Below are 10,816 nucleotides of genomic sequence, written 5' to 3' on the forward strand. Positions count from 1 at the left end.
CCATATTGCTCGAGCTTTCGTCATCCTCTTAAAAACATACTCAACCAAATCAAACTTGTTTTCCGCCCTCGCGTGACTTCAAAAACATTTTCAGAAATGAGTATGCTTTATCAATGTCGACGTGAAATAAAGAAAGGCTTCTGCCTCCAAGAGTGAGCAGCAAGCAAAGGTTTAACCACTCGATATGTCTAAAGCATCACTCCATAAAAGCAACTAAGAAACAGTTCTTTGCTATGAAGAACTACGTAACCTTGAGTTCTCTATCACACCTGGAGATACATAGGAGTAGGATCTGAAATCTTTTCAGGCACATTAATAAAAAACCTAATAAGTTTCCATTCGGTTGAGGCTTTAACTCCAAGTTTTTTCTATTACACAAAAGTTTCATGTCCATTCTAGCCTTCTCATTATCTTTTGTTTTGCCTTAAACATCCATCCCTGTGTTAAATATATTAACAAAAAAATTCTTATCAATATGCATAACATCAAGATTATGTCGCAACAAATCATCTTTCCAATATGGAAGGTCCTAAAAAATACTTTTTTGTCCATTTGTGTTTTTCCCCGTATCTTTGAATTATGCATGCTTTTCCATAATCTGTGAATTTTGGTAGTTCATAAACTCTATTTCATACTTCAGGCGGTGACAATAGAGGGGGAGGTGGATCTGTTACTTATTCACCTCTTTTGAAATCATTCTTGTTTCGTCTTAATACATGGTTTTTAGGTAGGAATCTACAGTGACAGTCAAACCACAAACGTTTCCCTTCTTTTTTCAATGTAAATGCCTTTGTGTAATCCATGTAATGGGGACATTCCCATTTTACCTTGCGTACCCTAACCAGATAACATGTCATATTCTAGAAATTCGTTAATAGCCCACATCAAAATAGCTCACATAGTAAACTTTTGTTTGTGTAATATATCATAAGTTGGGTCTCTAATCTGCAAACTCTTTCAATCATCAATTAAAGGTTAAAAATACACATCAATTTCTGCTCTTGGACTCGACGATCCTGGAATGAAGCAATTAAAAAATATGTAAGGTTTTGTCATGCACATCTCAGGGGGAGGTTGTAATGGGTAACGATAACTAGACAACAAGAATATGCAATTGCGGACGCTTGGACATATGGAGTGTAACCATCAGAGTACAATTTGAGTTTGACATTTCTGAGTTCTGTAGTAAATTCAGGATGTATATGATCAAAGTATTTCTTGTTGGATGAGAATATGGAAAAGAGGAACGGTCTAGATGGGATAAATAGGCCCTTATTAAAAAATTCGACCGATTTTCTAAAAATAGAATATCAGAGGTTTTTCAAAAATGCGCGAAAGTCTTAAAGCGGAAATAAATATCTTATGCTTGTATTAAAATTCAACCATGTTGACAAAAACACAATTTACAAATCTCAAAGATTGTTCAAAGACAATGATTAATTGAGTAATTGTAGATCACACAAGATGTGTCATGTACAATGATTCAATTAATACTCGAATATAATAAGAGTAGTTTTCCAGATTTTAATCAAAACTAAAGCTGAACTAGGTACCAATTCTAACAAAACTTAACCTTACATAATACATTTCTACCAACTGAAATAAACAATAAACTACACTAAGAATTGATAACCTAAGCATGCAATATCCCATGAAAATTGAAATGAAAGAGTAGTGTGTGTGTGTGTGTGTGTATGTGTGTGTGTGTGTCTGTGTGTGTGTGAGAGAGAGAGAGAGAGAGAGAGAGAGAGAGAAAGAGAGAGAGAGAGAGAGAGAGAGAGAGAGAATACATTGAGATATATAGTGGTTCAGCTCTATCGTCCTCGTAGGAGCCTACTCCACTCTTCGATGGTTTCCCATTGGAATTTGTTCTCTTCAACTATGTTTTGATAAATATTGCAAGAGTTCATACAATCACTAATCCAAAATAATGTTGAGAAAAATAAGTCTCATATTTGGATATTGACTTGTATACAACTTAGTGCAAAAGTCTTATGTGAAATGTTTACTCGATTCTCGCTTCTTGAATCTTTTAGTTTCTCGAATTTGTTCATAGTCTTCGTGTGTGACAATCACCCCTTGACCCCACCAATTTCTTAAGCGGTGAACTGTCTGAATATTGAGAAGAACTCAACCTTGTTCGTAATATCCACACAGTCACTACCAAGGTCAACTAGAGAGAAGAACCTCATTCTTTTCAATAGAATTTGTCACTACCAATGACAGCAACCTCAATCTTGCAATCTTCCTGGAAATATTTACCAAATCTTCAAGAACGATTAATTTCAAAACACGTCATCCTCAACAATTGTAAATCTCCATAACTAATATCTGAAATCAAACTAGAGGTTAAAGATGAAAAAAAAATTGTTTGTAAGAGTTTTTTGGTTTTCAAAATGAGGGGGTTTTAATTTCACAAAGTAACAATGTAGATTATGATTTTTTTTAAATGAGATGAAAAAATGAATTCATAAGTTCTTGAGATTAAACACAACAATGGTTGAAAACTTTAGTTATATTCGAGTTAAGAACATTTTATAATTTGAGTTAAGTGAGCAAGTAGAGTGAAACAAGATCTCATAAAGAAATTGACCCAATTTTATGTGATTCAAGTCACCTTCTATCCTCGATTCAAGTCACAAAGGGTCATGATCCAAATCAGGTTTAAAGCTTGATTCTAGTCAATTTGGACATAGCCAAAAAAATTTGAGAAAATTAGTGTGATTTGAGTTAGGTATCAAGTGTGATTCAAATCAAATGAGGCAGAGGATGACCAAATTTGTCTGATTCGAATCAAGTGTGATCCGAGTCATAAAGTTTCCTGATTAGAATTAAGTTAAAATTGTGATTCGAGCCACAGAGTTTGAAAATCATCTATTTCCTCTACTCAATTTGATTCGAGTCATGATATGTACATGATTCGAGTCATGCACATGAAATCTCAAATTTTTATGTTTTTTAAAATATTGTGAGATTTCTCTTTCCACCTAACTTGAACCAATAACACATATGGTTCTTATTCCACTAACTCAACCAATTGACTAAAATCATCATGATCAAACTTAAATATAACAATTAAATTACGCATGCTAAAAATGAATTGATTCAAAACTTGATTTAGAGACGTGCAATTATGAAGCAGACTTAATAAACAATAATAAATGAAACGAAAGCGATAAGACAAACAACAAAACTATATTGGGGTTCTCCCCCCTGAATACATTAGCGACACACAACTTCAACCTCCCCCTTTTGATGTTTGGCAAACTTTCACTTGGAATTGAGTCGACTTTAAGCCATAGCAAATAAACTCTTGTGCTCCCTCTCAAACATTACACACAAACAACACAACATAAAACTCATAAAACAATTCTAGACTCACATTATAACTTCCCCCACTTTGAAAATATCAAAAATAGATAGATCGAAATGAGTCTAAAACTAGATATTCAAACACAAGCGAATAATTTCACATAAAAACATGAGTTAAACAACTAAGAAGAGTATATAACAATAAAGATCGGATAGAAAACACGAAGATAGATGTGTTACATGCAATAAAATGAAAAATAGACATGCAACAACATTCAACAAAATATGAGTGATCAAAACTTTCATGTAAGGAATATTAAATAATGCATGAACAAGTATATGAATGTTTAAATGCACATAATTAGCAACACACATTTAAAAAGACTTAAATACAAATAAGAATAATAAAAAACATTCTAGAGATGAATGAGTAAAATAAAGAAGGTAATAAGCAAACCAATGAACATATAAAAAACAAACATATATATATATATATATATATATATATATATATATATATATATATATATATATATATATAATATATATATATATATATATATATATATATTATATATATATATATATATATATATATAATGATATAAAATCGGATGTAAGAGTTATAAAGACATACCAATGTAATCCGTGAGACTATGATTTGCAAAACAATATGGTCTTAGTGAAAACAAAACATACATAGCAAATTAAACTAAACAGAGGTATCGATTTATTTAAAACACGTGGAATCCAAGATTCCTGATTCCATACAGATCTTGTGAAAAGGTTCCAATGATAATGGTTTTGTAAAAATATCTTCAAGCTGATTTTTATTGTCAACGTATTAAAAAACAACATCTTTTTTTGACATGATCATTAAGAAAATTTATGAGATCTCAATGTGTTTAGATCATGAATGGAGTACCAAATTCTTAGTGAGCTTATCGCAATAGTACTATCGTACTTTATTGGAACGCATCCAAGTTTTAAATCATAGTCTAACAATTGTTGCTTTAACCATAGGGCTTGTACACAACAACTACCCACGACTACTTTCCCTTCTAAAGGCGGCTCAAGGGCGCCTAATGGTGAGTTAATCCTTTAGCTTTATTTTACCTTTTTTCATTTCAATATATTTATAACTCAACTTGCGTTTCTAACGCTTATGATTGATTTATAACTTGTAGGTTTTTGTATGTTTGTGACATGTTGTAATAATTGACTGAACTGAAAAATGGGGGGACTTATAACAACCATTTGTTTATTTATGATACATAGATAAACAACCCTTCTTGTTTTCTTTTCATAGTTTCATGTAATCTTTTAGTTATTGTTATGTCATTTGTTATTTGCTACAACATACATTGTTTGATTGAAATTCGCAATGTAGGATCGCGATAGATTTTCATAGTTTCATGTCTTTATTTTTTCTCAATTTTTTCTCTTCCTCCTTTCTCCCATTTCCAGCAACATTCCAAACTTCACCCCCATTTTTTTCACCCATTTCTTCATATTAAAATCCCATTTGATTTTAAATTTCTACCTTCTTTCAATTTCAGTTGAAGATATTAATTTTTCTTGTTGATTTTTGTTTTATTCATGTTAATTATCTTGTTGATTTTTCTTTTTTTAATTATTAATTAATTTTTTTCTCAATATTATAGACCTTCATCAAGACTAAGAGCTTTATCAAGACTCAAAGATTCTGCAAAATTTGTTGCTTCTTCATTGATGTATTTTAGCTATTATATTTTTTTCTTTAGATTTTAATATATAAAATCATTAAGTTGTTGGTTGCTGGTAGTATAGATTATTTTTTTGGTTGTTGGTTGTTGTTTTTAATATATTTATGTTTTTTCTTCTAGATTTTTGATATATAAAGTTTCTTAATCCAAAAATATAAAATATTAATTTAATAAAATCGAAAATATTTTGTATTTTTATAATATACTATTAAAATAAAATATATAGATATATTGAAAACTGGATTTATTATATTTTTAATTAAAATAGGATATATTATTTTTTAAAAATAAAATATATTATATTTTAATTAAAAACAGAATATTGATTTATTAAAAATAGAATATATATTTTTATTAAAAATAGAATATATTTTATTTTTATTTTTATTTTTATAATCTATAATTAAAAAACAGATAATATATATGTATAAACAAAATATAATTAAAAACGTAATATATTATATATTTAAAAAAACAGAATACTATATTAGATATATTTTTTAAAACAACAAAATATTATTTTTGTTTATTTTTATAAAAACAGAATATATTATAAACATATATATTAATTTTTAAAAACATAAAATATTATATTTGTATTTTTTATAATATATAATTAAAACAAAATATATTATATATGTATAACCAAAATATAAATAAAATAGAATACATTATACATTTATTTGAAAAACAGAATAATATATTATTTATTTTTTTAGAAACAGAATAATATTTTTTTTAAACAACATATTTATTAAAAACATAATATATTATATATGTTTATTTAAAACAAAATAGTATGTAATAGTTATATTATATGTTTATTAAAAGAATAATATGTTTATTAAAAACAAAATAGTATGAAATAATTATTTTTTAAAACATAATATTTAATTTAAAAAATTGAATATATGGTTATTATGTGTACTATATGTTATATGTGTTAATATATGTTTTCATAAAATTAGAACATAATATTTATTTACTAAAAACATAAAATATTATATATTTATTATATGTTTATTGAAAACAAAAACAGAATAATATGTTTATCTTAAAGAATATATTATATAAGCTTATTAAAAACAAAATAGTATGAATCTATTATATAAGTTTTTAAAATAGAATATATGGTTATTATGCATATTATATGTTATATGTGATATATGTTTTCTTTTAATTGATCATAATAGTTATTTATTAAAAGCATAAAATATTATCTGTTTATTTAAAACAAAAATAAAATAATGTGTTTATCTTAAAGAATATATTATATAAGTTTATTAAAAACAAAATAGTATGCAATTTATTTGTAGTTAATATATTAAATGAGTATATATAATATATTATTTATTAAATAGGATGGTTGTACAAACGTGAAGTATGAAATACTATCAGTACATTGTTGTTGGATGTACGATAGGATGTATTCTGGAAGACGTGGACTTAAACCAAAATTTGAGGAATGAGTTAAAGAATTTATCACTTGGGCATTTGCTCAATAATGTTGTAAAAGCGAAGGAGGAGTAAGATGTCATTGTCTTAAATGTGAATGTAGATCTATAATTAGTGATCCAGAAGAAGTAGAATGTCATTTGAAGATAAGGGGTTTCATTGAAAATTATTGGGTTTGGACATATAATGGAGAAGAACCACCGAGTAATGTACCAGAGACTATTAATACGCATGCTTCAAGTAGCCGATCACGTATGGAATATGATGAACACTTTAATCTGGTTGATGAGATGGTTGGTGGTGCTTTTGAGGTGAATGTGACCTATGATGAACCTGAAGATTTTGATGGGGAAGAGTTGTCGAATGAGGAAGCGCAAATATTTTATCTGTTGTTGAAAGAAATGAATACGTCGTTGTTTGCGGGATCATCAAACTCAAAATTATCAATGTGTGTGAGATTATTGGTCGCCAAGTCATATTGGAATGTTCCTGATTAGTGTTTGGAATTCTTCGCAAAAATGATGATGGACGCAACTCCTACGAAAGACAACTTACCTGCAAGTTTTTATGATGCAAAGAGGTTGGTGTTGAAGTTGGGTTTAGAAGTAAGAAAGATTAATTGTTATATTAGTGGGTCCATGTTGTTTTATGACAATGAGTTTGGTACTAATGATGGAGCGTTGGAGGAATGTAAGTTCTGTAAGAGTCCAAGATATAAAGTTCGCAATAAAGCCATTAATTGTAAGCAAAAATATTTAGTAGTAAAGTCCATGTTTTATCTTTCGATAATACCAAGGTTAAAAAGAATGTTTGCTTCAATGCACAATGCAAGTCAAATGACATGGAATCATACAAACAAAACAAGTTCTTGCACTATGCGACATCCATCTGATTGTGAGGCATGAAAGCACTTTGATCGAATACATATTGATTTTGCTACAGAACCTAGAAATATGAGGCTTGGATTATGCTCTTATGGTTTTACTCCATATGTCCAAGCGTCAGGAAATGGATATTCTTGTTGGCCAGTTATTGTAACCCCTTACAACCTCTCTCTTGAGATATGCATGACAAAACCATACATATTTTTGACTTGCCTCATTCTAGGACCATCGAGTCCAAAATCCAGAATCAATGTATATTTACAATCTTTAATTGATAATTTAAAGAGGTTGTAGATTGGAGAATGATCTTATAAAAAAACTTTTCTTTCTGAGTTGCCTTAATGTGGACTATAAAGACTTTCCCGGATATAGCATGTTGTCTGGTTGGGGTACACATGGCAAAATGGGTCTTCCTCATTGCATGGAATACACCAAGGCGTTTACGTTGAAAAAGGGGGAGGGGGAGTTCGGGGTTTGACTGTCACCACAGATTCCTACCTGAACATTATGTCTATAGAAGAAACAATAATGATTTCAAAAAATATGAGTGAATAACAGATTTGCCTCCTCGTCGATTGTCACCAGGTGAAGTATGGAACCGAGTTCGCAGCAATTGGACAAAAAGAAGTATATTTCCCATATTAGAAAGATAATTTGTTACGACATAATCTTAATGTTATGTATATCGAGAAGAATTTTTTTGATAATATATTTAATAGAGTGATAGATGTTCAAGGCAAAATAAAAGATAATGAGAAGGCTAGAAAAAACATGGAAATTTGGTGTAATCGAAAAGAGTTGGAGTTGAAGCCTCAACCGAATAGAAAATTATTAAAACCCAAGGATACTTATAGTCTAACTTCCCAAGAAGTTAAAGTGGTTTGTCGGTTAAATGAATTGACAATACCTTATGGTTATCCTTCAAACTTAGATGGTGCACCGTGAATATATTTTACACCGACAATCAACGACTAAAGTTTATTTTGCACAATCAAAAGGATATTTTTAATTACTTACTTGACATCTCATATTGATGATCTATCATTGAAAAACAATATAAATTTACTAAGAACTATCGATATCAATCGTAAGAGTTAATTAATGCTTAAATTTATAAATTTAATATAAATAGAACATTACTAATTTTATGTTTATTATGCTCAATATTTAAACGTTCCATAAAAAGAAAATCTTTCAAAAATTATTTTTATTTTTTATAATTATTAGAATATATTACCACAATAGTATGATTTATTTTAAATGGTAATAATAGTAGAATTTGCTAAAAAAATAAAAATAACCAAATTTGCAAATTATTAAATCATTAAAATTAAAATATAGGTAATAATTTCACATTCTTCAATATTTATAATCAAATAAAATATATGTGATCAATCAATTATGTGTTTTAATTTAAATTTGTCACAATAGAAGAACTTGAAAATATAAAAATAAAAATAAAAATAAAAATTTAAACTTGAAAATAAATAAATCAACCAAATTAAAATATTAGTGATAACTTCACTTTCTTCAATATTTTTATCAAAAAAAAAGTTAAGTAATAAATAAATAATGTGATTTATTTAAAATGAGAAATTAGAACTGAGTTTTCTTTTGTGATATAGGCACCAATATTTTTATTGTGATATACGTAATATTATTTTTAAAAAAGATAAATATTGTTTATTTATTAGGTAACAATATTCTCAAAAGAAAATAACGTTTAAAACGGTCACAATATATATTTATGAGATTAATTACTATACACTGTCAGTGTAAAAAGTTTTACACTGTCGGTTCATCACCATCACCCGTTTGTATTACTTTATAGATTTTTAAAATAAAAGTCAAACTTCTTTTAATATCCAACGTCTATAATTAGGTGATGGTGTAAAATCCCTTTAGACTGATAGTGTATTTCAATTAATCTCTATATTTATTACTTATATTTTCATTTGATTAAAAATATTGAAGAAAGTGAAATTATTATTTTGGTTGGTTTTTTCATATGTATGTTCGAAAAAAAATTATTTTGCAAGTTCTACTATTGTGACAATTTTAAATTAAAACACAATAATGAGTTATCATTTATACTTTCATTTGATTAAAAATATTGAAGTTTGTGAAATTATTACTCGGTTGATTTATCAACCTGCATATCTGGAAAAAAATGTTATTTTTACAAATTTTACGATTATAACTATTTAAAATAAATTTTACTATTGTGATAGTATTTTAATTATTATAGAAAATAGATTATTTCCGGAAAAAATGTTATTTTTACAAATTTTACGATTATAACTATTTAAAATAAATTTTACTAATGTGATAGTATTTTAATTATTATAGAAAATAGATTATTTCCGGAAAAAAAATCTCTTTATAGAATTTGTAAACCGTAATTAATTTTACTGTTAATATCGATATATTCCATTCATCCCCAAATTGTAAGAATATCACTATAAATAACAAACAAATTTCATTATTTTCTTATCCCACATCCAATTTTAAAAGATGAGGTTTATTCACGTTATTCTTTTTTCTGTTGCTCTTCTCTTATCATATATACCTAACAGTACTTCTGTTAACAATGATTTCTGTGTAGCAGATTTATCACTTCCAAAAACTTCTCTAGGATATCAATGCAAGTCAGAAAAAGATGTAACAGTCGATGATTTCGTCTTCTCTGGCTTTGTACCTGGAAATGCAACAAAAAACTTCAATACTGGAATAACCTTTGTAAATGTCGATAAATTACCGGGTCTTAATGGACTTGGTATCTCTACGGTAAGAGCAGATATAGGTGTAAATGGAAGTGTACCATTACACTCTCATCCTGATGCGACTGAAATAATTATCATTGTTGAAGGTGAATTGAACGTTGGATTTATTACACCAACAAAAGTGTTTTTGAAAGATGCTAAACCTGGTGATGTTATAGCTGTTCCTAAAGGACAGTTGCATTTTCTGGTAAACACTGGTGCTAAAAAAGCTGTTGCTTTTGCAGCTTTTAGTAGCTCAGATCCTAGTGTGCAAACACTTGATTTGCTCTTATTTGGCAATGATTTATCAACTGATGTACTTTCAAAGACTACTCTACTTGATGTAGGACAGATTCAGAAGCTCAAGGCTGTGTTTGGCGGAAAGAACTAGTATTGCTTACTTTTATTTTAATAAACTTATGCTACGTTATTTTTCCATGTTTTTATATTGATTTTCATTTTCAATAATGTAAGGGAATAGATTCTTTATATCAATGTATTTTACTAATAAAATGCATGTCATCAATTCTTAATGTCAAAACTGTATTGAGTTATCAAAAGTCTTGTAGCCGATTATCACATTTAACTTTAACATGAGCCCTATTTTTGTGACAGTTTAAACGTCACAACGGTATTTTGTAAGATATTATTTAATTAC

At 28.0% G+C, this 10,816-nt stretch overlaps 1 protein-coding gene across 1 annotated transcript; it reads left to right on the forward strand.

Moving 5' to 3' along the window:
* The first annotated feature begins 9,910 nt into the window (after positions 1-9,910).
* Positions 9,911-10,549, forward strand: LOC127076181 (auxin-binding protein ABP19b). The gene has a single exon (XM_051017762.1). The coding sequence runs from the start codon at positions 9,911-9,913 to the stop codon at positions 10,547-10,549; it is 639 nt and encodes a 212-aa protein (XP_050873719.1).
* Positions 10,550-10,816: the final 267 nt, after the last annotated feature.

The sequence above is a fragment of the Lathyrus oleraceus genome, chromosome 4 (genome assembly GCF_024323335.1).
Source record: "Lathyrus oleraceus cultivar Zhongwan6 chromosome 4, CAAS_Psat_ZW6_1.0, whole genome shotgun sequence".
NCBI lineage: Eukaryota > Viridiplantae > Streptophyta > Magnoliopsida > Fabales > Fabaceae > Lathyrus > Lathyrus oleraceus.